This window comes from Gadus morhua, chromosome 18, assembly GCF_902167405.1.
Source record: "Gadus morhua chromosome 18, gadMor3.0, whole genome shotgun sequence".
In the NCBI taxonomy this organism is placed as follows: domain Eukaryota; kingdom Metazoa; phylum Chordata; class Actinopteri; order Gadiformes; family Gadidae; genus Gadus; species Gadus morhua.
In genome coordinates, this window is record NC_044065.1 from 2214002 (window position 1) to 2239333 (window position 25332).

General features: G+C 46.1%; 4 protein-coding genes across 6 annotated transcripts; 3 read left to right on the top strand and 1 right to left on the bottom strand.

Moving 5' to 3' along the window:
* Window positions 1-489: 489 nt before the first annotated feature.
* On the bottom strand, window positions 490-9670 carry LOC115531254 (parathyroid hormone/parathyroid hormone-related peptide receptor). The gene is made up of 13 exons (XM_030340395.1): window positions 9478-9670; window positions 7727-7832; window positions 6283-6393; window positions 5811-5932; window positions 5188-5279; window positions 4840-4993; window positions 3784-3937; window positions 3488-3548; window positions 2845-2911; window positions 2384-2478; window positions 1886-2027; window positions 1554-1595; window positions 490-1255 (listed from the first exon to the last, which is right to left on the bottom strand). The coding sequence occupies exons 1-13, from the start codon at window positions 9553-9555 to the stop codon at window positions 872-874; spliced, it is 1608 nt and encodes a 535-aa protein (XP_030196255.1). The 5' UTR covers window positions 9556-9670; the 3' UTR covers window positions 490-871.
* Window positions 7692-12917, top strand: taco1 (translational activator of mitochondrially encoded cytochrome c oxidase I). Of its 2 annotated transcripts, none has more exons than XM_030340397.1 (6): window positions 7692-7790; window positions 10735-11309; window positions 11399-11505; window positions 11839-11972; window positions 12117-12279; window positions 12430-12917. In XM_030340397.1, the coding sequence occupies exons 2-6, from the start codon at window positions 10739-10741 to the stop codon at window positions 12640-12642; spliced, it is 1188 nt and encodes a 395-aa protein (XP_030196257.1). In that variant the 5' UTR covers window positions 7692-7790; window positions 10735-10738; the 3' UTR covers window positions 12643-12917. The 2 variants fall into 2 exon arrangements, with proteins under 2 accessions (XP_030196257.1, XP_030196256.1); XM_030340396.1 differs by lacking the exon at window positions 7692-7790 and adding an exon at window positions 10182-10297.
* A 101-nt stretch (window positions 12918-13018) lies between these two features.
* kcnh6b (potassium voltage-gated channel, subfamily H (eag-related), member 6b) lies at window positions 13019-21210 on the top strand. Of its 2 annotated transcripts, XR_003973856.1 has the most exons (12): window positions 13019-14164; window positions 14959-15087; window positions 15466-15882; window positions 16015-16408; window positions 16518-16717; window positions 16926-17178; window positions 17604-17797; window positions 18617-18716; window positions 18944-19180; window positions 19266-19443; window positions 19579-20454; window positions 20633-21210. XR_003973856.1 is itself a non-coding variant. In XM_030340394.1 (11 exons), exons 2-11 carry the CDS (start codon window positions 14965-14967, stop codon window positions 20300-20302), a joined length of 2820 nt encoding a protein of 939 aa, XP_030196254.1. In that variant the 5' UTR covers window positions 13019-14164; window positions 14959-14964; the 3' UTR covers window positions 20303-21210. The 2 variants fall into 2 exon arrangements, 1 of the variants encoding a protein (XP_030196254.1); XM_030340394.1 differs by having other exon boundaries at window positions 19579-21210.
* A 930-nt stretch (window positions 21211-22140) lies between these two features.
* On the top strand, window positions 22141-24806 carry LOC115530955 (proline-rich extensin-like protein EPR1). The gene is made up of 4 exons (XM_030339819.1): window positions 22141-22472; window positions 22604-22726; window positions 22809-22927; window positions 23010-24806. Exons 1-4 carry the CDS (start codon window positions 22211-22213, stop codon window positions 24504-24506), a joined length of 2001 nt encoding a protein of 666 aa, XP_030195679.1. The 5' UTR covers window positions 22141-22210; the 3' UTR covers window positions 24507-24806.
* The last annotated feature ends 526 nt before the right edge of the window (window positions 24807-25332 follow it).

Here is a 25332-nt window from a genome sequence, read left to right on the forward strand (position 1 = left end):
TATACCACTATAATATACCTACTATAGACTAAACCGATATAGGTCACCCGAGACCTCCAACATTCTCTGATGTGGGTGTGAAGCACGATACTTTTATATTTATTTGTAATAATTAACCCATCATTTATTTGATAAAGATTTTGATTATAGTAATAGTTTAGTGGCAATTGTTTAGGCCTTTTGCTATTGCCTCAAGTGCTCAACATGCGTCTATATTGTATGTTTTAGTACTTTCAAATAAGATGAAAACTCAAACAACCTTACAGTCTACAAAACAAGGACCTAAGATCGCATGGATTAGTCGTGACTAATCCATAAAATACATGAACACAAACACACATAGTCTGTGACTTGCTCTGCCTGCCCACCTGTCTGGCTGTGTGCGGAGCGTCTCCCACTGCGGGCGCGTCGGGCAAGGACCGAGTGGGGGGGAGGAGTCACGAAGATCCTCCTGCATGCCTATTGGCTGGCACTAACGACACCGTCGGACACGCTTATCACACAGCTGATTTATTCACATACGGTCGTATATATATATATTATGTTTCCATGTTTCTATTCTGGGAAAAGCAACGTATAGCAGACAAAGCTTTGCATCGGAAGAAGTTATCCAACAGTCCAAGATACATAAAAGGGTTCTTTTTTTTCTTCAAATAACAAATTATGTAAAAACATATTTAACACCCTCAAAAAGATTGAATGAAAAAAAACATTCGTGATGTTTTACATTACATGAATAGATGTGTTTCATTAAAAAGTGATAAAAACAAATGTTCTCTGGAGCGGGAGAAGGGGACCGTTCGACATCGAGGTGCTCCGTGTCCAAATGGGGCGTTTTGGCTGTACCGGGTGGGGGTTCTAAAGTAAACATTCACAGCATTGTCTCCAGCTCCTCCAGGTGTCCTTCCTGAGGTCCTCCAGGGGTCTCTCCCCCGGGGCCCCCATCACACCACACCGAACCCCCCCGTCCAGAGCCTGTCCCTGGGGGGCTGGGCGTCTGGAGAGCGTCGCGGGGCTCCATGAGGTCGCTGGAGGCGTAGCACGGAGGACTGTTTCTGATCGGGTGCATGGAAGGCGGGGCCACCGGCAAGACTCCGCCCCTCGAGGTGACGGCAGAGGAGCTGACGCTGTTATTGGTGGTCAGGTTGCCGTAATACGAACTGACTCCGCCCCCACTGCTGGTCATCCTGGACTTCTGTCTGAGGTCCGACACTAAACTCCGTCTTAGCCACGCCTTCTTTACCTCAGCCTGCACCTGGTAGGAGGGGAAAGAGTGAGCCAGGAGCCGGGATTATAGTACATATCTAATTATATTAAATGAAACATATCAGATTAGATATCCTATTAGATATCCTATTAGTACATCCGATACATTTTGCTATCAGATCAGATATCAGATTCTATATCCGATTGGATATCAGATAATATTAGATATCAGAACAGATTAGCTATCAGATAAAACTTCAATTCAGATTGTATGTTAAATCAGATTGGGTAAAATCAGTATAAACATCAGTTAAAATATCGGATCACAGATCAATACAGATCAATACCTCTCCGTTGCAGAAACAGTAGATGAAAGCCACAACAAATCCCTGCAAAATGAAAATACACACAAGCACACATGAACACAGACACATACTCACACACACAAACACACACACACACACACACACACACACACACACACACACACACACACACACACACACACACGCAAACACACACTGCATATATGGTTGATATGTGTTTATTGATCTATGCTTATAATAATATGATTACATGTATGGATATATATGCATTGAAATGTATAAGGTGGTTAATGTACATACAAGAGTGTGTGTATACATTGCGCGCGTGCGTGTGTGTGTGTATTATGTGTTACCTGAAAGGAGTTGAAAAACATCTCGTAGTGCATCTGGACCTGCCAGAGGAGGCCAGAGACGTCAGTGTATGGAATAGCCATGAAGAGCATGTAGTGAACTCCAAACAGAGGCATCAGGACAAGTGTGGACTTCAGCAACTTCCTGGAACCAGAGGAATACCATGCAGTGAGCTCTGAACACAATGAGGCCTCCGGTGAACTCTAAACACTGTTGACACTATGTAGTGAACCCTTAACACTATGAGCAGCACTCCGAATAGTCTGAAGACTGTGTAGTGAACTCTAAACACTAAAAGCAACAATATTTGGTGAACTCTGAACACTAGAAACACTGGCGAGCCCTCGGCACAATAATCACTATGTGGTGAACTCTGACCCCTAGGAACACTTTGGGGTTAACTCTGGGAACACAACATGGCAAAGCATACCTGTAGGTTACCTGTGCTACTGGGTCACCTGAAATACTGGGTTGTAGGTTACCTGTCGTAGGTTACCTACCTGTACTGCTGCCTTGGGTCTAATTTGCCTGTGTTCGTTTCCCACAGCTTGGAGGCCAGGACTCGTATGATGTTGAGGAAGAGGAAGAAGTTCACCTGCAGAATGGATTAGAGCAACACCCTTCAGGACAGGGTCAACAGTACAACCTAAACAAGAACTCCTTGATGTAGACGTAACTTACATCATTGTGAAGGGTGTGTAGGTACAGCATCAACATCACATTTAAAGTCTCACCCTCTACAGTACTCTACACACTTCAGTGATATGGAGCACATCATATAATGACATGGCTTACATCCTACAAGGATATATAATGATATGGTTTACACTATAATGATATGGTGAACCTGCTATATTGATATGGTATTAGTAATATAATGATATGGGGTACATACTATAATGATATGGTGAACCTGCTATATTGATATGGTATTAGTAATATAATGATATGGGGTACATACTATAATGGCTGCCAAGATAGGAACCTGATAAATCCATTTCAGATTTCCTGCACTGATGTCCCAGCATCTGAAACAGAAGATCCAACGCAATGTTTGTGTGTCCATTATGAACACAATACACACACGCACGCACGCACACACACACGCACGCACGCATGGGTCCACGCACTGCTCATGGGTATTTTCTTAACTCGAAGTTATCCTGAGGGCAGAAACAAACTCAACAATGGAACAATTTCCATACCCAACCTCAATAAAGGTTGGGTATGGAATTCTCTTTTTTGGCCATTTTTGCAAAATTACTTGAAATCCTTATCATAACCCACTTACAGCCACTGAGTTAGAAGTACTGACATGAACATTAAAGAAGTCAATCATCTGTGGAACGGGCAGGGCTCGAAAAACTCCAGCCAATGATTTCCAGACCCACGAGTGGCATTGGACAGTAAGTACGTCAATGCAAGTTTGCACAAATGCACTCATACAAACACACACACAGCCCCACTTTCACACACATGAAAACACAAAGATAACCCTCACATAAATACAACACACATGACACAGACAACACAAACATAAAGACAAAACACATGGCACAGACAACACAAACATAAAGACAACACACACACATGGATATACTGACTGTGTGTCCGCTAGTGAGGCTCGGACACTGACCCAGACGGAGACAAAGACAGCTGGTACCCCTGGGGGGGGGGGGGGAGGGAGGGAGGGAGGGAGAGAGAGAGAGAGAGAGAGAGAGAGAGAGAGAGAGAGAGAGAGGGAGAGGGAGAGGGAGAGAAAATTAGGTGAAGTTAGATAGATGGATGGAAAGATTGATAGATAGATAGATGTATTGTAAAGATGAACTTCATTACATTACTGCAATCTATCGTATAGATTAACCACATGTAACTACAGCGTAGGAGACAGATGAATTACCCCAGCCGATAATGCTGAGGGTACACAGGTAGCTTCTGTCGGAGAGGAAGGCCATGAAGATCAGGCTGTGCAGGTACACGCCCTCCACCAGGATCCAGTAATGGTTGGTTGCCAGGAAGTACAGGAACAGGGTAACAGCCAGCTTACAGCCAAACTGTCGGATAGATAGATAGCAAAGGAGCAGCAAACATGGCTCACTCTGATAACATCAGCACCCCACACACACACACGCACACATACACACACACACACACACACACACACACACACACACACACACACACACACACACACACACACACGCAAACACAAACACACACACTGGTGACACACATGACCCCATGCAGGTCATGTGTGTCTGTAGAGCTGTGCAGGTTGGACTGCACAGCTCTACAGACTGTGAGCCGGTGATGATGTCGATCGCCAACATATCTGAGAGGCGCCAAAGACTGGCTTGCAACAGAAACGAGCGTTTCCCCTGGATGAAATGCCATTACGTTTACATTTCTCAACCGTCTCATAAGTCGTTTTAATGTCAATATTAAATCATACAATATGTATCTATAATAAATTTGATTATATAATTTATAGGCCAACTGGAAGTGGATATGGCTCAGATGATATTTAGAAAATACAGAATAGTGCTTGCGGAACTGAAAATGCCATTTTCAAGGGATAGTTATTCTAATCATGCTCCAGCCTTTTGTAATGCTCAAAAGCTCTCTATTGTATTGGCTTGAAATATATAAATGCAATAAATACATGTCCATCACTTTGGGCAGGGGTTCTCAAATTATATGAGGCAAGGGACCCCCCCATAGGGGCAGAATTATTTTCAAGGACCCCCTCATTACCGCAACACAAATGTAATCATATAGGCTCATGTCTATTTGTTCTGTTAGATGCTTTTGAACTCAATCATTCAGTGCTAATACCACAATAGTGTTAAATAAGCATTTTATTGCACGTGGACCCCACTTTGAGGGCCACTGACTTGGGGCTTTGGCACTTCGGGGTTTCGACATAAGGGTTAGGGGTTAACAGTTTAGTCTTTACCAGCTGAGGTGGGTGTCCGGTAAGCTGCCATCCTGCCTGGTCGTCTTCTGTCATCGAGTGGAGAACGGCGTCCTTCACAAAGATACTCACAGCTCGACATATGAACGAGAGGAAGAGGTGGATGTGGATGTGGTTCCGTGTGCAGTGAAGACGCCTGCAGGATGTCAGTGGAAACACAAAGAACAATGTAAATATATGAACTCTTCACTGTAGGAACGTTATTTAGTGAATGGAGAACATGCTATTGTGTATAAATAGAAACTATATATATATGTATATATATATATAGATCTGACTCAGTGTTATTCTGAGCACCTGAGAATAAAACAATTGAGGTCAACAACGTACTTGAAGTAGCATAAGGTGAAGACAGCGACGAGCAGACACAGCAGGGAGATGGAGTAGCCCACTGTGTACATCATGTGGAGCCTTCTAAACACCTTTAGACATTTAGACATCAGACCTAAATACCTTTAGACATCAGACCTAAACACCTTTAGAGATCAGACCTAAACATCTTTAGACATCAGACCTAAACACCTTTAGACAGTTAGACATCAGACCTAAACACCTTTAGACAGTTAGACATCAGACCTAAACACCTTTAGACAGTTAGACATCAGACCTAAACACGTTTAGACAGTTAGACATCAGACCTAAACACCTTTAGACAGTTAGACATCAGACCTAAACACCTTTAGAGATCAGACCTAAACACCTTTGGACATCAAACCTAAACACCTTTAAACACCAGCCCTAAACACCTTTAGGCAGTTAGAAATCTGACCTAAACATCTTCAGACAGTTATATATCTGACCTTAACACGTTTAGAAAGTTAGGCATCAAATTTATACACCAAAAGACATAAACCCCTTTGGGCTTCAGACCTAAACACCATCAGACATCCAACCTAAACACCTTCAGACTGTTAGAAATGCATACTGTTAAACAAGCTGCAACAATCAGAAACCTCCGCTTGGCTGCTGTAGTCGGCGTTGAGGGAAGTGCACTCCGTGTAGTTGGCCCATGTGCGGTTCAGGGCATTGGCCTGCTCCCAGGCCCCAGAGATGTCACATTGCCGATGAACCCGACCTGTGACCAAGAAAGTTCTCAGTGTTGACCACTGACTTAATACCATAATGAATACACCTAATAGTGTAAGGAATACAACAAAAACAATAGTAAATAGACAAAACACGATAGAAGATACACTTTATATTGTAGTAAATACACAGAATACTATAAGAATAAACAACATGCACACACAGGATAATCAATAATAATGTAGTAAGTTGATATTTACATTCAAGAACTTCAAGACTCTTTTTTTTCCCCACAATGAAAGCACACAATCCCAACTGGAGTATCAACCAGAAATAAACTATTAAATATCCCACTGCCAAGGCAGGCACTGTCTATTATAGAGAAGACTGTCGCTATACCTTTGTGGTTGAAGTCATAGATGTACTCTGGACAGGGTATGGACACCCACTCTCCAGCTCCGCCGCTGGGCCAGCAGACGATACCGTCCCACTCAGGAACACACTCGCCTGCTAGGGTTACACTAGGGTTACACTAGGGTTACACTAGTGAAACACTAGGGATGTGTTAGGGTTAGATCAGGGTTACAGGTTAGATTTGGGTTGGAATAGGGTTATGCGTTAGACTACTGTTAGCCATTAGGGGTGGACTAGGATGGGATAGAGTAAGGGGTTAGACTCGTGTTAGACTAGGGTTAGGATTTAGACTAGGGTAAGAATATATTTAGGGGATAGAATAGCGTTGGATATGATTGTTGTTTAGACGACGCATTGAAGAGTTAGGGGTTTGACTAGGGTAAGACCAGTGTAATATAGTATTAAGGGTTAGACTAGGATTAGAAAAGAGTGAGACTAGGATTAGGGTTTAGATAAGGGTTAGACTAGGATTAAGTGTTAGATTCGAGTTAGGGCTAGACAAGTGCTAGAGGTTATACAAGGGTTAGAATAAGGTGATGGGTGAACTACCCTGTTGGGGAGAGGAGTTACACTAGGTATAAAAACTGTAATTCAATGCAGAAAAAAATGATAGATCAAAAACATTATACACTGGGCTTATTCCCCAGCAGGGGATAGCGGTTGTACTGGCCAATTCCCAGTCTCCACCAGTAGAATACATTGGCTGTATATAGAAGCCCCAAATATGTCTGGTAGATGACATTGCATGTGCCGGGCAGCTTCTAGTATATTCAGGACAAGTCTCTGCTTGTATTGGGCAAAAGTTTTTCCACCATTGAGATGTGTTGCATTTCACGCACCTGTGATTGACAGGCAAGATCACGTAAGCTAAGCCCCGATTGGTCGGAAATTGTCCGGGAGCGTTCTTTAAATCAAACTTGACTCCTTTTTTTGAGTCACCTTTCCATCACTCAGAGCTGACAGAAGGCCATGCCATTTGTACAAAATTACACTCAAATAAAAGCTCTGGAAATATACAAGAAATTCTTAAGGAGAATGGAAAATGTTGAGGACTTCTTAAGGAAACTTCTTGTTAATTATCCTAGGAAGATCCCAGGATCGGGCTCCTGGTCTCCAGCCCTCTGCATAATATCCAAAGACAATCAACAACTGATCATGCATACGTGTCATGTGAGGAACATTAAATGTAAAGGATATTAAAAAGGTTGTTTATCTGTCTTGTGAATGTCAGAGACCTCTAGTCCAGGCTGATATCATTGTCTCTTTGACAGCCAAATTTCCTCTCAGGGCTAAATTGAGCAACAGCCTAACGGATGAGGGAGATTGCAACATAACGTATTCCACTTTTAATTTCACTCTTACATTACTGTGTCTAGTACAGGATTGGTTTCCTTTCACACTCTTTCGAGTAGAAAGAAATGTAAAAAACCTTTTATGAGGGCCATCTGATTCCGGATGCTGCGATCACACGCGTCCTGAGCACCAATCAGAAGGTAGATCTGCTCTTCTCTTGTGATCACATCGTCAGAGTCTATCTGAGGATGACATTTATATTGGAAAAAGAAAATAATTAATGGATACATTAGTTATCATGGGTGGGGAGATGGGCTCCGCGATGGGAATTGAAGACAGCGCGTTAACAAGCAAACAACAACACTGTCGTGAGGTACCCCGGCGACAACACGTTGTAACGAGCTGTCAACACTCATCTGCTCTGCGTTTTACTAATCCAACATCATTCACGTGTCAGAGCGTGTTTTTATAAATAGCAGCCAACCGCACTGCCGTCCAGAGACATGTGGTCAGCGTTCGGGTTAGGCTGTTGATTTGAAGTGATTCTTCAACCACAGCCCAGGACATGAGCCCCCTCCCAAGGGTCCAATTTGGTGTCTTGGGGAGTCGTGAAATAGTTGTACATGGATGCAGAATGTAACGCTGCCATGCCAGGCCTTCTCCAGAGGGGTGTGTGTGTGGGGGGGGGGGGGACACGGCTGGCCCCCTGCCTGCATGCAGTTTGCTTTCTCCGTAGACCGCTGAACAATTGTTGTAAATCGAATCCCGTTTTCTTCCCCACGGGCCTGTTTTTCTAGAACTGTTCCCTCTTACCGTCCACAATTGGTTATGCTTGCGTGTCAATCAAGATCTCTTCCTGACAAGTGAGGGCTTCTTGATGTTAACGAATTTGTTCTATTACCTCATTGGCCCACCCAGTAGTAAAGCTTACATTAGGTCCCCATTGGAACTGACACAGTGTTAGAGCTAAAGGCACTACTGACTCGTTTCTGCCCACACACCGAGTGGTCAGAGCAACACCGGACAACTGAACTGACTCAGTGTCAGAGATAAACCAGACCCCATAGACGTGACTCCTTCATCATGCAAACCTCCCAATGTATTCTATGGATTTAAAATGAGCCTAAATGTAATCATTGTTTATCAATACAGACTTTTGTGCTCTCCTTCCAGAATTAATAGATTCTAGATAAATAAATACTGTGACAGCATAGCGCGCCCAGACAGGCCCATTCATTCGTTTCACTCAGTGGGCTGTAGGTCAGAGGTCAGAGGTCGATGTGTATTATCCTGTGGAAAACTGAGATCAGGTTAGAGCTGCCCTGAGGGTCAGGCAAACCTTGCTCTTAACCCTGGTCCACCAACGACGGACAAGCCCTGACAAAAAGGAGATAACTTACCTTGAAGCTGCATTGGGTTGTTGCTAAATAGCCTCATATTTTGTATATTTCTGGTGTTACCTGTCCATCATTATTACTCAGCTGGTCTGTTAATACTACTTTGGATAATCCCATTGCATGATTGATTTCATTTTGGATATTCTTTGTTGTAATTCAACCATTACGGTGTTCGACAACTTTACCTATTTCTGATTTTGCTATTGCTTTTATGTCTCCCCACACTACTGCCCCTACTGCACATTTCGCATCCTGCAGAATTGGGCCTCAAATGGCTATATAAATGTACCTGATTCAGTGATTAGACCATACATAAAACTTATTTTACAGGTGGAACATGATGACATATTTGTTATATTTAAACAATAACAGATGTGATTTTACTTGAAATGTCATTCATATGTCACATGTCAACTATCCCAAAACACAAATCTGAATAACCTCATCAGCCATCCATTGATGACAGCCAATGAAGCAGGCTTCTACTCACCAGTGCAGTCACAGTCTTCAGGGAGAGCTGGTGCAAAAGGAGGATGCAGATCCAGACAGAAATCATGACTGTTTCCATCCCTCTATCTGGTTACCATAACTACCCAGATACCTTTAAAAGCTTTGATACCATAGCTGTTCTGCCTGCTACATCTTCATGTCTTGCATCTGAAGAACCACCACGTATGACCCCGCCTTCAGCCCTGCTGGGTAGCTGGGGGTGTGGTCTGCTTTGGGAGGAGTTTCAGAAAGGAGGAGACCCACGGCTGAGGCTTTCATTCACATATTGTACTACTCTCAAGACCATGCTGTGTTCTAACAATGCTCAGGAATCTGATTGTATTTTAGGCTTTAATTTGCTGTTTCAATGTTGTTATACACTGGGAATAGACGAGACCACAAAACGAAAAATGAATAGCCCACACTTCATGGCTAATAAACACATAGACTGAAGTTTTGCATGCTAAAAACAAGGGTGTAAAAAAAAAGAGAGAAACGGTTGACCCTGTATTAATCAGTTAAATTAAATATGATATAGAGTGGAGGAAAATATAAAGCCCAGTCTAAGCTAGAATAAGGTTAGAATTTAACAAAGGAAACATTTGGGTACTTTCTGCTGGAGGTGATAGAAAGGGGATTATTTTAAACCTCAGCTCCCCCTCCTGACCAGTGGATGGCGGTATTGCACCCCAATGGTATGTGTGGCCGCCGTTAAAATCACAAAGAAGATTCATTTCGAAGTGTTTCTTCCCTCAAGGACGGCTGGATGTTTTTTTTTTTAATGACTATAGATTATAAGTCCATGATGTCCCCATACTAAGGTAGTACCTCTTCTCACCCCAGCCCAGCACACTATTGTTAGTTATGTATTGGTTCTCCTAGCGCTATATAGAGTGCAGAACTGTATTTTGCATTGCATAGATTACTGACAGGTGAGCTGTCAGTACACAACACCAAATGGTGTCAGTTCTATATAGATGTCTTAAGACAACCTGACTGAGCTGTGTGTGAGTTGAACCTTAAAATGATCTTGTAAATGCAAGTGCATGCGATTATTACAGTGATAAGTGTAAGACAAACAATGCACCTCACTAGCAAAGTACAAAAACATTCTCTGTGTGTGTGTGTGTGTGTGTGTGTGTGTGTGTGTGTGTGTGTGTGTGTGTGTGTGTGTGTGTGTGTGTGTGTGTGTGTGTGTGTGTGTGTGTGTGTGTGTGTGTGTGTTTTAATGTGTGTCCATTGTATTTTGCATTGTTAGGGTCATGGCAGGAGGAGTCGTGCTGAGAGGGATAGCCCACGCAGCTCCAAGAAACCTTTCCTTCACCTGCTCATCGACCGAACTGAGGCGGATACTTCTTTCTGGTCCTGTGGACCAGCTGGCCAGATCCTCAACTACAAGTGTACCAGCTAGTGTACCAGCTACTAGTGTACCAGCTACAAGTGTACCAGCTACAAGTGTACCAGCTACAAGTGTACCAGCTAGTGTCCTAGCTAGAAGTGTACCAGCTAGTGTACCACCTACAAGTGTACCACCTACAAGTGTACCAGCTAGTGTCCTAGCTAGAAGGACACCAGCTACAAGTATACCAACTGCTAGTGTCCTAGTTAGATGTGTACTAGCAAGAAGTGTACTAGCAAGAAGTGTACCAGCAACAAGTGTCCTAGCTAGTGCCCTAGCTAGGAGTGTACCAGTTAGAAGGCTCCACTTGGACACCTCACATTGTGCGGGACATAACAAGTGGTCCAAGGTGAAACACATCAAAGGACCGAGGGATGAAGCCCGTGGCAAAATGTTTATGAAGTATGGCATGATGATCAGAATAGCAGTGAAAGGTAATCATATTCATGTTACGGCGCTTATAAAATCCCTGAAAGTGTTTGCGTGCCGTCGTTTCATCTAAACCCCCCGCCATGTGTTGCAGAGGGGGGGCCCAACCCGGACTTTAACGCCACTTTAGCCCAAATATTGGAGCAATGCCGCGGTCACAACATGCCCAAGGCCTCCATCGACGCCGCCATCAAGAACGCGGTAGGTTAGACGGTATTATCACCTCCACTGTACTAGACAACATGAATGATGGTGAAGAAAATGGCGTACACATGTTGTCGACACTTATCAACTCTAAATACTGAACCATCTATAATAATGTCAATAATGGAGCCTTGAAACGTACTGATGTCCATCGATTTGAAAGGATTTCTATTACGGTTTATATGTTGATTCAGGTGTTATTCCTTTAGACACTGATGTTTAATCTCATGTTCTATGTTAAATATTCGCTTCAGCACAATTCCCCTGCTCTTTGTTGGGACGCTGTGGAACAGGTGCGTTCCTCTATAAGACTTCTCTTTTCCCTGACAGGAGAAGGCTAAGACCGGCACCCAGCACACGTACGAAGCCCGGGGACCGGGGGGATTTGCGTTGCTCATCGAGGTCCTGACCGACAACAACACTCGCACCAACCAGGAAATCAAACACCTGCTGAAAACAAACGGGTCATTTTTACTATTTATTATTACTGCTGCTGTAGACGTACTGTCATGTATTTCAGAAGAGAGTGAGATTACCACCTAAATACTTCTGTAGAGGTGTTAGGATTCAAGGGAGGGCTGAGACTGAGATTCTGTTCCTGTCCACAGGGGGGTGCTGTCGGACGGGGCCCGTCACACTTTTGACAGGAAAGGAGTGGTCGTGGCCGAGGCCGGAAGCGTCTCCCTCGAAGAGGCCCTGGAGCTGGCCATCGAAGCGGGGGCAGAAGATGTCCGGGAGATGGAGGAAGAGGAGGAGAGGCCGATGCTGCAGGTAAGAGGAAGAAGGCCACTACTGTGGACGCGTACGTCCATTGGAGCCACCATGTGAAGTTTCGCTATGTGATGTTTTTCTCATAATTTTTTGGAAGTTCCTCAGAGTCTCATGGATCTGTATGTTTTCTGTCTGTCTGTCGGTCTTCAGTTCATCTGCAGCCAGGCAGAGTTGAGTTCTGTGAGGGCTTGGCTGGAGAGCCGAGGAGGAATCCACATTGTGTCTTCGGGACTGGAGTTCGTGTCCCACACACCGTTGCTGCTGGAGCGCAGTCAGCTGGAGGCGGCCTCCGTTCTGCTGGAGGCCCTGAACGACTGCCCTGACGTGCTGCGGGTGTGGGACAACATCCAGGCTGAACATTGAACACTGTGACACCCAACCTCACCCATGTAGGGTGCCACTGTCCACATCGCAGCCTTCACAGGGTGCCTTCATCCCAACCTCCATCGGCTTACCTGTATCCCAACCTGATGGTGTGAGACAACATCCAGGCTGAACACTGAAACACTGGGACATAGTTTACCTATAGGGTATCTACATAATAATGTATAATAATAATAATGAATTGCATTTATGATGTGCTTTTATCAGTTAGGGATTTGTGATTGCTGTATTAAAATAAATACACGTACAAAGTTTTCGACACAGTTTAATCTTTCAAAGAAAGTACTTTTTTAAGGAAGCCTCCAGTGTGTTTCTCATAGGTAAGACATAATCATGTTTCTCAGCCAGGATTTGCTTTATTTCACTTTGGCTCCCTCTCTTGGTCACTGAGCTCTCCTACACCTCTTAACCAATACCTCGCCCGTTACAGCAGGGCTGTTCGTCACACCTGGGCTGGATTTCCATTCGTTACCTCAGGATTCCGACACCTCAAACGAACAGTGCGAGCAGTAGTCATCAAGCAGGAGCCAAGTAGGAGCATAGACCGGTCTCACAGTGCCTTCATCCCTGAATCAACACCGGTGTCGCTCATGACGCCAATAAGGGGTCTGCCACTTTTATGTACCAGGCACATGCTGAATGGTAAATGGTTGATATGGTCACTAGCTCTGACTACCACCCCGCGCCCAGTCAGGACCGAGCTCTGATCCACACCTCACGCCGACACCTTTGTGAAAGGGTCTATTTAGGCCCATCGAGACAGCTGAGCATCTTCAGAGCCACTCAAGTCCACTTCGACAGTTGATCACGTTGCAATCACAACCTGTTAATTTGTTATATGTGGCTGACTCATAGGCTGACTCATATTATTATATAAATGAATAATCAGAAAAGCATCAAGTGTTAGAACAATTGTAAGACATTATTCCACCAAAGAAAAATGCTACTATGAGAAAGAAATTGTCTGTTTTGAGTTTGTGGAAGAAAATGTATGTACTGTTGGTGAACTTCCCATAGTTTATGTATAAACAAATGGACATCATATTACAAAGGCAAGTTATGGCCTATGCTTGTGTCTGAAGGTCATATCCAAGGTAATTCTCTGTATGTACTGCTGGTGAAGACTAATTAGCAATGTAATTAGCATCTGAGTCAGTGCTATTCAGTAGCATTAACGATAACAACTGTTTGATTGTTTAATGCATTTCTATCCCTGTCATCAATTTCCCCAATAGCCTGGTTAACATAAAATGGAAATTGTTATTGTCAGAAAACTATTGCAAAGGCAAATTATCAATGATTTCTTATTGATTAGCATTTCATGGCCTGGAAGCTATAGTGTAGAATTGATCGGTTGCTATAGTGTAACATTGACTTGCTGCCTGTGTTGTGTCCGCTCACAGCTCAGTTCACTGCAGCGGTACCGACTCAACCTCGTTAGTTTGTCCTGGGAAACATGAACAGTTGGATTATTCAAGCAGGAATTTGATCTTCAAATAAGGTATGATTGGCTGAATTACATTTCAGAAAATATGTGTATAGAATTTCCGATAGTTTGCCATAACCCTTTCCCAGTTATACTAAAAATGTAGAAAGAAAACCTTTGATCTGTAATTATCTAGTGCTTTAGACTTGTACTTTGTCTATATATGAAATTTTTTAGAGCTATAGTTAGTCTATATTTTATATATGTAATGTTCTAGAGTTGTAGTTTGCCTAAGTCTGGATCTGCAGTGTTTTAATGTTCTAGACCTGTAGTTAGGTTTTAGTCTAGATCTGTAGGGTTCTAGATAAGTTGAGTTCATGACCTGTAGTAGTCTATAGTACATTTGCAGTGGTCTGTGTAGCAGTCTATAGTATTCTAGATCTCTGATTCTGGAGCGGTATAGTCTACAAGGTAAAGACCTCTAGTGTGCTAGAGCTTTAGTGTTATAGATCTGTTGTATTATAGTCTTCTATGTTGTGGTAGCACAGAGCAGTCCAAGCCATGGTGTTCTCGACCTCCAGTGTTCTCTAGAGCAGCGGTCCCCAACCGCCGGGCCGCGGGACATAGGTTAACCGGGCCGCGGGGCCGTAGGTTAACGAGATTATTATATAGATTGCATACAACATGTTTGCATTTTTGGCAACCTCTGCGCAACATAACCCAACCACCCCCCCCCCGCCCCCCCCGGTCTGTGAAACCTTTTGGAGAATCATACCGGTCCTTGATGCTGAAAAGGGACCCCTGCTCTAGAGTACAGATGGGAACTTGTGGTCCACTTGCTAGTCGACTGATGTGAGTACCCTCAGCAGAGCTGCATGTCCAGTCCAGCGGCGATGAAGAGAGAAGGGAGCGCCCTCGGCTCTCCCCAGAGCCTGGACCTGCTCGGCACATCCAAGGTGATAGAGCGAACTCAGAAGGTCACAGAGAAGGTGTCAAAGGTACCAACCCCTTACAGAAGGTCTCTGGAGCTCATGGCTGTCTCTCAACCTAGCTGTAGAGCTCCTTTAGACCAGCCGCAGCACCTAGGCCGAAATCTTCTATAGCCTCATTGAACTGTAACCCTCTCATTCCAGAGTATGTGTTCTGGAGTATATATATACAGAAGTTACAATTCCAGAAAAACATTATATATCTTCCAGAATACATATTAAGTAATGGAAGAAAGTTGACATATTCAGATAAATAACAAGTCTGACGCAATAGATATAAAGATATGCCGGAAAGATGGACATATAACAAGTATGAGAGAAGAGAGATGAAGATCTGACAGAATAGATGACATATACAGATGTATATCAACATGTTTTTCCTCCAAGATCCTCTCTCTGGAAACTGACGTGTTGCCAAAATACAAGCTCCAACTCCCCGAGACGACATGGTGGATTCTGCTGCACTACAGCCCGTTCAAAGCCTTCTGGGACTGGATCATTCTGTTCCTGGTCCTGTACACGGCCGTCTTCACTCCGTACTCGGCGGCGTTCCTTCTGGACGAGCACGGAGACAGGGAGTGCGGCTACACTTGCGACCCTTTGAACGTGGTAGACTTCATGGTGGACGTTCTGTTCGTCGTGGACATCGTCATCAACTTCCGCACCAGCTACGTGAACCACAACGACGAGGTGATCACCGTACCGTGCAGGGTCGCCAAGCATTACATCACCGGATGGTTCGCCATCGACCTTTTCGCCGCCCTCCCCTTTGACCTGCTTATCTTCCGCTCTCGCTCCGATGAGGTAAATTCTTTAAGACGCTTTGTCCTTCAAATTCCGTCATGATTGCATGATTCAACACCTGCTTGAGCTTGATGTTGCCATTACAAACCATGCTTATAACCTGTCTTTCTCGCATGCATTTGCACACCAAAGATGGCCACCTTTATTGGCCTACTGAAAACAGCACGGCTGCTTCGACTGGTCCGAGTGGCCAGGAAGCTAGACCGCTATTCTGAATACGGAGCAGCCGTCCTATTTCTACTCATGTGCACCTTTGCACTCATCGCACACTGGCTGGCATGTCTCTGGTACGCCATCGGGTTTTTGGAAAGGCCGTACACAGAGACCGGCTGGCTGGACAACTTGGCACAGCAGCTGGGCAAGAAGTACAACGACAGCGACCCCCGGTCGGGACCCTCCATCAAAGATAAATATGTGACGGCTCTGTACTTCACCTTCAGCAGCCTGACCAGCGTGGGCTTCGGGAACGTCTCCCCCAACACCAACTCTGAGAAGATCTTCTCCATCTGTGTCATGGTCATTGGCTGTGAGTAGCCACCCACTGATTCCGCTTTGGTTGTTTCAACCTTGCACCTCCTTACCACAATGCATTCTGACCTCCCCCCCCCCCCCCCCCCCCCCCCCCCCCCCCCCAGCTCTCATGTATGCCAGTATATTTGGCAATGTGTCGGCGATCATCCAGCGGCTGTACTCCGGCACCACCCGCTACCACACCCAGATGCTCCGGGTTAAAGACTTCATCCGCTTCCACCAGATCCCCGGGGGGCTCCGCCTGCGGCTGGAGGAGTACTTTCAACACGCGTGGTCGTACACCAACGGCATCGACATGAACGCAGTAAGGCAATGAAGAGATGAATACGTAGATGGAGATACATAGAGCTGTTTAGATGTAGTCGATTAATTGGATCTTGTGAAAAGTTATCACTTTGTTTCTGATTGTTGTCCTAAACATGTGTTCCTATGTTATGTATTCAACAGGTTGATAAATACACCACCCATGTGTTGATGTTGTACTCCAAATTGACTGCTGTCCTCTGGTGCAGGTTTTGAAGGGGTTTCCTGAGTGCCTGCAGGCGGATATCTGTCTGCACTTGAACCGATCACTGCTGCAGAACTGCAAGGCCTTCCATGGGGGCAGTGAGGCCTGCCTTCGGGCCTTAGCCACGAGGTTCAAAACGCTCCACGCTCCCCCGGGAGACGTCCTGATCCACTACGGAGACGTCTTGGACTCCCTGTTCTTCATCTCCCGCGGCTCCATCCAGGTGCTGCGGGACGACGTGGTGATCGCCATACTCGGTACTGCTCAGGTGTCACATGTTCTGGTCTGTGTAACACAGTGGTCGTTCGAAATCAATGCACTAAATATTGCAGACTTAATATCCTGATTAATTTTTCCCATCGATTCACGGCGTCTGTTGTATCGATTTTAAGTGGTGAAAAATGGTTTGTGGCAGTATTACATGTAATATTGCCAAATTGAGTTGTGGGAATTGGCAGGTCATTGTATTTATATCCGCTGTGAGAGTATTATGTTGTAAGTATTTGGAATATTATTAAGTATTTTTTGCACTCAAAAGATAAAGATCAATTTGACCTAAACATTTAACTCATTAAAATGTAATGTGAATCACAAGGTTCTTCACAACACCAACCATAAAAAATATCAGAGATCCCATTATGATATCCGATTGAACATGCAACGCTGTGTGTTCCTCTCGCAGAGAAGAACGACATCTTCGGGGAGCCCATTCATCTGCACGACGAGCCGGGGAAGTCGAGCTCCGACGTAAGCGCAATCACCTACTGTGACCTCCACTCCATACCCAGGGAGGACCTGCTGGAGGTCCTGGATATCTACCCGGACTTCGCCAACGCCTTCTGGACCAACCTGGAGATCACGCTGGACCTGAGATGTGTAAGTGGTCAGCAATACCTACCAGATGGGAAGTAGGAGAGAGGTGTCAGCGACGGCTGGACTATTATGGATACGTAGTATATTGGTGTCAGGATTGCCTGGACTATGATAGATAGATAGACAGAAAGAGATTGGTGTCTGTCGGCGATGCATGGACTATAGTGGACATGTAGCAGATTGGTGTCAAGATTGTCTGGACTATGATAGATGGATAGACAGAAATAGATTGCTGTCAGAAATGCCTGGACTATTATGGATATGTAGTAGATTGGTGTAAGGATTGTCTGGACTATGATTGATGGATAGACAGAAATTGGTGTCAGCAATGCCTGGACTGCGATGGTAGATCATAGCCTCCTGAATTTACCATCTAGGATTAATAAATTACCATCTCATCTAGCCTTAATCTCTAACCATGAAAAGTACAAACCCATAGGACATAATGTGAGTTTGGTTTAATCAGGTCTAAAATAACTGGGCAATAACTATGATACATAATAACACAACATAAAGACTTTGCAATTCAAATACTAGGCTGACATATTTGTTTTTTCCCATTACTTCCATGTATCTGTCCTAAATCACCCTAGCCCTTCCATGTATCCATCCTATATCACCCTAACCTTTCCATGTATCTGTTCCAATCATATGAACCATGTAACCCCCACATTCGGAAAATACCAATGAATATCAATAAAGACATTCAGGCATCATATCCTTGACGGAAAGAACACTTCTGGGCCAATGCCCTCCTCGTACATAAATCGGTCCACAATGAGATATTTTCATGAAGGTCTTACAGTGGTCTTTCCTCCTCAGATTGCCCGAGGACAGCTTCTAGAAGATAGTGGTGATGAATGGGAGCATCAACACCAGCCCAGACAGAGAGGATACTCATTAGACTGCAGAATCCGACCAGGTGAGCCTCCTCCCCACATGCTACTTTCTGTTGGAAGCAGCCTATTCAATGACGCTTCATGTTTCCTCAATGCCATACATAGTTGCCATGCATGACGTTAAGGGAAAACTGGAAGTTACTGGGTAGCTGCCTCGTCAGCTTACCGGAGACCTCAGTGTTTATATGGTGCGTTTCAAAACTGGTACCATAACGGGACCGATCAATACTTTTCCTCGGCTGTTGTCCAGATGGAATCGACCATGACGACTCATTTCCGCTCCATTCGATCGGTCAGCGTCACTCTGCTCCACAACCACGCTGCGGCTCCCCGCTCACCCGTTCCACTGAGGACCTGAGAGAGGCCCTCACGCTTGGCACCAAGTTGCAGCCTTCAGAAAAAATCAGGTCGGACTGGGCTCCTTCTGCGGACAGACTGCTGCCCCCGGGAAGCACCCCCGTAGCGGCGGAGCGGACTCTGGACATAGGTCGGCCCAGTCGTGAACCTCATTTATGAACGGTTCCTAACTCGATGATTCCTACTTGGTAACGAGGCTGTCTCTTGTTCCGTAGCTTCGTCCGTGAACAGGCCTGGGATGTTCCACTTCTGGCCCGACAGACTGTCGCTGCAGGTCAGCAGCCGGCCTCTGCCCTCTTGCGACCCTGACCCTCACCCTCACCCTCACCCTAACACTGCGGGGGACACAGAGCTGGGCCCCAGACTGGAAGTACTGCAATCTCAACTCAACAGGTGCATAAACGCAGACTTTGTTTCTGTAGCATATTGACAATTATGCAATCATGTTTTTAGATGAAAAGGTACCACTGATACAGCTCATGTATTGTATCATTTGCTCAGGACAGTGTTTTCTTTGCCTACCTCCAGGCTTGAGACCCGCGTGGCGGCGGACATCACCGTGATCCTCCAGATCCTGCAGGTGCCCGCGGAGCCGCCCGTCCCCCCCGCCTACAGCATCGTGTCCTCCAAGGGCTCCCCCCTCCCCTCAGGGGCCTCCACTAGGCTCCGTCACCCCTCTACTGGGGCCCCTAGCCCCTCTCCTCTGGTCCCCGACCCGTCTACTGGGGTCTTCTCTACTGGGGCCCCTAGCCCCTCTCCTCTGGTCCCCGACCCGTCTACTGGGGTCTTCTCTACTGGGGCCCCTAGCTCCTCTCCTCTGGTACCCGACCCGTCTACTGGGGTCTTCTCTACTGGGGCCCCTAGCCCCAACACTGCCCCACCCAGCCCCTCGGAGCCCCATACCGGGGTCCCTACCCCGTCTGGTGGGGCCCCTAGCTCCTCTTCTGGGATCTCTAGTCCCTCTCCTGGGGTACCTATCCTCTCTCCTAAGGAGCCTTACCCCTTTACGGGCTTCCCTAGCCCCGTTACGGGGCTCCGTAACCTCTCTCCTGTTGCCCCTGGCCCCTCTCCTGTTGCCCCTGGCCCCTCTCCTGTTGCCCCTGGCCCCTCTCCTGTTGCCCCTGGCTCCTCTCCTGTTGCCCCTGGCCCCTCTCCTGTTGCCCCTAGCCCCTCTCCTGTTGCCCCTAGCACCTCTACTGGGGTCTCTCGCCCCTCATCGAGCCCCCACCGCACCTCTACTGGACCCCCCTAGCCCCTCGTCCCTCGTCGAGCCCCCCCAGCCCCTGTACTGTGGTCCCTAGCCCCTCAAGTAGGTTTCCTAACCCCTTCGTCCAGTCACATGGTTGACCCATGGTTACATACCATGTGCACCATCTCTCCTGTACTTGCTGAACGGCCACCCAGGTAATACGACTACTGGTACTGCATCCTACAGCACAATACATGGCCTTCTCATAGGAGGAATACTAACACAGTCCCTAGTCTCCATTGGTCATCATCAGCAGGTTTTATATGAGTCAATTAACAATCAATTTGTACTTAACATGGAAAAGAGGACTCTATGATTTGATCTGTATTCCAGCTCTGCCAAGAACCAAATCCCCACAAAAAGCATAAAACAAATCTCAGAGAACCCAGGGAACCAACCTTAGAACCATCCCAACCAACCAACAGACCAACCATCGAGGGAACCATCCCACCCAACCAACCAACAGACCAACCATCGAGGGAACCATCCCACCCAACCAACCAACAGACCAACCATCGAGGAAACCATCCCACCCAACCAACAGACCAACCATCGAGGGAACCATCCCACCCAACCAACCAACAGACCAACCATCGAGGGAACCATCCCACCCAACCAACCAACAGACCAACCATCGAGGGAACCATCCCACCCAACCAACAGACCAACCATCGAGGGAACCAACCATAGAAGAAACCACCAACCCAACCAACCAGCCAGCCAGGGAACCAACCAGCCAGGGAACCGGAACTGACCTCTGGAGGTCCAGAAACAACGGTCTGACCCGTCTTCACCTCAACGTTAGAGGAAAGGGATGAGTGCTGATGAGTTGATCAAGTTAATAAATGTAAACTTGAATGCACTCATGTTGGTTTGTCTTGGCTCTAGCGTCGTTGTTCTAAATAAAGTAAGCAAACATCCAACTGGTAACAGATGCTAGAATCAGTACCCAGGTGTGTGAGAAACTCCATGTGGTACTTAATAAAAGCCCAGTAACCAGGTAAAAGATGAACAAATCTACACTAAAAGTTTTTACTGTGGGTAAACGCTGCGCCTGGGAATGTGGTCAAATATATATCAAACATACATTCCAGGGCTAAGGAACTAAGTATAGGGGCTAGGCGGGCCAGTCGAGGAGTTAGAAAATATCCCTCTCAAATTCCCGTGCACCGTTGTTTTACACTTTACATTTCTATGCATAACCATGTAAAAACATGCATTTTAAATGTAATTCCCAAACTACCCCTCATTTCTTGAAATGTTGAAATGTTTCACACCCAATCAACTCAGCCATTACACAAGCCATTCAATGGTCTTCATGAGCATCTGTGATGGTGAGTGTTATCTATTTTTGCATGGGGGGACCTCTGGGATCTCTGGGATCTGCCAGATGGGATCTTCAGTCCCATCTGGCACTGTTGACAACTCACGTCCACCGAACTCTTATATATGAACCCCCCCACCCCCTTTAAACAAAAGACAGCAAAAGGAGCGTTTTGTACTGTTCTGCTGTGGTGGGTCATAACAGTACCACAACAATAAATAAATGAATAGCATAAAGGTTCAAGATACCATTTCAAAGTGCAGGTGTAAAATAATCTCATTTTCTTACCTAAAATATTGTCAAGTGCATCCAATGATAAAGGATATAAGAAAGGAAGATTTTAAGCACCTTTCTTTAGCATTTAGAGCTAACTAGCTACCTAAGTAAGAATTAAAGACTAATCAACTCCAGCCCTCATATAAGTTGGCTGTGTGTTTACCCTGCTGTGAAAAAGGCCTATGGATCATCCGATTGATCGATTTGCTAATTACTACAGCCGTGTAAAAACAATAAAGACGTGTCTAGCCTTGAGTCCCTTGATAGTAGATGAAGCAGCACCACCACTAATAGTAGTGTGGTTTAGCACTATGGCACACAAAGGGAAAGCTACATTGTGGCGTAGTTGGAGCCTTACTTCAGCTTTTCTGCTAGTCTGTTTAGCACGCCTGACACAGTCGTACAATTTGAGAAAAGCGCTTGGCAGAAATAGAGAAAATGGTCATGAAGGAAAGGTTCTGTTTGGTAACTTCTTTGAGAAGGGGCGAACTGGTCTGCCAACAAGTATACATGCCAACTGGAATGTTACCTCCTCTGCAGAAGATGCCATCGGTTATCAAAAAGACTCATCAGGTACGGTGCATCGTTTATAGCTTGATTAACTTGTTTATTGTGAGTGAAATATCTAATAATTTGTCTTGATTCCATAAGTGTGTGCGTGTGTAAATAAGATCTTCAATCCCATTCATCCGCTTTGTTTAAAGGGTGGTTCCAAGATGATCCCAGTGTACAATGGAAGCACATGGAGCTGTCGGTTCAATGTGGAGCTTACCAGATGAAGCTCGTAGCAAGGGAGCCAGAAGCGTCCCAGCTGCAACTGGTCCAAAGTGAGATCGTACTGCACACTTAAACTACATGTTAGAAAGCCATTGCCTAGAAGAGTTATGCATTGAACTGTGGTCTTTCCAGAAAACGCCAAGTCGCTTCCCTTGACTCAGCTCCCTGAAACCTGTGGCTACTCAATCAGTCGAAACAATGCAATGCTTGTAATGGTGGCTTCATATGACGACTGTACAATGATGCAAGAGGTAATATGAATTGGTGTTGACCTGACACTTGCTTTATCCTTTTTCTAATGGTCCAAATAACATGGGTTTATGTTCTAAACAGGACGGACGCTACATCCTACCAATGCTTTGGCAAAGAAGGCATATAATGCTCTCATGCCCCATAAAAGAAATGCATCCAGCACCACCTATGTCTCCAAGACGACAAATGTCCCCTAAACCAGCTGCCTTGCCCTATCCATACAACCAGTGGGCTATGATGCCTCCCTTCAACTATTATCCATATGGACAACAGGTAGTGCATCAAGAGCCATCCATGACTGACCTCCCTACTACACAAGAGCCCACGACGACAACGCCAACACCACCCAAGGCGCAGCCAGCAAAAAGCCCACCTGCTTCTAAACCAGCTGGCTATCCCCATCCCCATCCACAGTACCAGTGGCATATGATGCCTCCCTTACAACACTATCCATATGGACAACATGTAGTGCATCAAGAGCCAGCCAAGACTGAGCTCTCTACTACACAAGAGCCCACGACGACACCGCCAACACCACCCAAAGAGCTGCCAGCAAAAATGTCACCTAAACCAGCTGGCTATCCCCATCCACAGTACCAGTGGGCTATGAGGCCTCCCTTCCAACACTATCCATATGGACAACATGTATTGCATCAAGAGCCAGCCGAGACTGAGATCTCTACTACCCAAGAGCCCACGACTACACCGCCAACACCACCCAAGGAGCAGCCAGCAAAAAGCCAACCTGCAAAAAGCCCACCTGCTTCTAAACCAGCTGGCTATCCCCATCCACAGTACCAGTGGGCTATGATGCCTCCATTCCAACACTATCCATATGGACAACATGTAGTGCATCAAGAGCCAGCCGAGACTGAGATCTCTACTACCCAAGAGCCCACGACTACACCGCCAACACCACCCAAGGAGCAGCCAGCAAAAAGCCCACCTGCTTCTAAACCAGCTGGCTATCCCCATCCACAGTACCAGTGGGCTATGATGCCTCCCTTCCAACACTATCCATATGGACAACATGTAGTGCATCAAGAGCCAGCCGAGACGGACCCCTCTACTACACAAGAGCCCAAGACTACACCGCCAACACACCCCAAAGAGCTGCCAGCAAAAATGTCCCCTAAACCAGCTGGCTATCCCCATCCACAGTACCAGTGGGCTATGATGCCTCCCTTCCAACACTATCCATATGGACAACATGTATTGCATCAAGAGCCAGCCGAGACTGAGAGCTCTACTACCCAAGAGCCCACGACTACACCGCCAACACCACCCAAGGAGCAGCCAGCAAAAAGCCCACCTGCTTCTAAACCAGCTGGCTATCCCCATCCACAGTACCAGTGGGCTATGATGCCTCCCTTCCAACACTATCCGTATGGACAACATGTAGTGCATCAAGAGCCAGCCGAGACGGACCCTTCTACTACACAAGAGCCCACGACTACACCGCAAACACACCCCAAAGAGCTGCCAGCAACAATGTCCCTTAAACCAGCTGGCTATCCCCATCCACAGTACCAGTGGGCTATGATGCCGCCCTTCCACAATTATCCATACGGACAATAAGTAGTGCATCAAGAGCCATCAAAGACTGGTCACTCTACTACAATGGAGCCCACGCCGCCGCCGACACCGGAGTCCACGCCGCCGGAGCCACCCCCGCCGTCCCCCCCCGCTAAATTTTGTACGTTATCCCTAACAATTCTACAGCCCTCAATTCCACTATCCACCAGTCTTCGACCGCCAACCTTGACTGGCCACCATGGAACCAAAATAACTTCTCCGTAGCCCTTCCCATATGTCCACTTGCACTACCTGTTACTTGATGCACCTCTCGTATTTTGTCAATAAAGCTTTGTAAATTCATTGTGGTCAGTCTTTCTTCAGGGCAATGGATAGTTCAAGCTGTATGCTACTTGACTAGTGTGGCAGGGAGGAGTGAGGCGAGTGGTAGGTCTGGCGACCTGCTTGCTCCACCCCCAAGCCATACATGGACTTCCTCCCATTTACGAGGCAGGCCTGAAGGTCATACAGTGGGAGTGCTTGCAGGTAAAAGACGGGCAGGCTACCACAATGGGAAGCGAGGGCTATGTGAACCAGGAAGGCTAGCACACTACAGGCAGGATCTGTGCGATCGCCTGGAAGCGCGGTACGGCCTTGGAGAAAGAGGTGGAAAGTGTTGCACTTATTAGGGACGGTATCCTAGAGGAGGTGGAAGACCCGTTTCCCACCCTGGGGGTTTAGTTTACTAGGTAAATAAACCATCCCTTTGAACTGCTCTCCGTGTGTTGTGTCGTTATCTGTCCAACTTGGTGGCGTGGAAACCCCACACCCACAGGCTTGCTACACTAGGTTGGTTAGGTGTATATTGCCTGGTACATGCTCATTTTCA

Bases quoted from the DNA above. Each gene is read 5' to 3' on its own strand.
- taco1 (XM_030340397.1), top strand. From the start codon at position 10,739: ATGGCAGGAGGAGTCGTGCTGAGAGGGATAGCCCACGCAGCTCCAAGA. The intron at 11,973-12,116 runs GTCATTTTTACT...TCCTGTCCACAG, and splicing joins CACCTGCTGAAAACAAACGG to GGGGGTGCTGTCGGACGGGG. The intron at 12,280-12,429 runs GTAAGAGGAAGA...GTCGGTCTTCAG, and splicing joins AGGAGAGGCCGATGCTGCAG to TTCATCTGCAGCCAGGCAGA.
- LOC115530955 (XM_030339819.1), top strand. From the start codon at position 22,211: ATGGCACACAAAGGGAAAGCTACATTGTGGCGTAGTTGGAGCCTTACT. The intron at 22,727-22,808 runs GTGAGATCGTAC...TGGTCTTTCCAG, and splicing joins CCAGCTGCAACTGGTCCAAA to AAAACGCCAAGTCGCTTCCC. The intron at 22,928-23,009 runs GTAATATGAATT...TGTTCTAAACAG, and splicing joins ACTGTACAATGATGCAAGAG to GACGGACGCTACATCCTACC.
- LOC115531254 (XM_030340395.1), bottom strand. From the start codon at position 9,555: ATGGAAACAGTCATGATTTCTGTCTGGATCTGCATCCTCCTTTTGCAC. The intron at 5,933-6,282 runs GTATAGCGACAG...TCTTGGTCACAG, and splicing joins CTATGACTTCAACCACAAAG to GTCGGGTTCATCGGCAATGT. The intron at 4,994-5,187 runs GTACGTTGTTGA...GACATCCTGCAG, and splicing joins TTCACCTTATGCTACTTCAA to GCGTCTTCACTGCACACGGA.
- kcnh6b (XM_030340394.1), top strand. From the start codon at position 14,965: ATGTCCAGTCCAGCGGCGATGAAGAGAGAAGGGAGCGCCCTCGGCTCT. The intron at 17,179-17,603 runs GTACTGCTCAGG...TTCCTCTCGCAG, and splicing joins CGTGGTGATCGCCATACTCG to AGAAGAACGACATCTTCGGG. The intron at 19,181-19,265 runs GTCGGCCCAGTC...CTTGTTCCGTAG, and splicing joins GGAGCGGACTCTGGACATAG to CTTCGTCCGTGAACAGGCCT.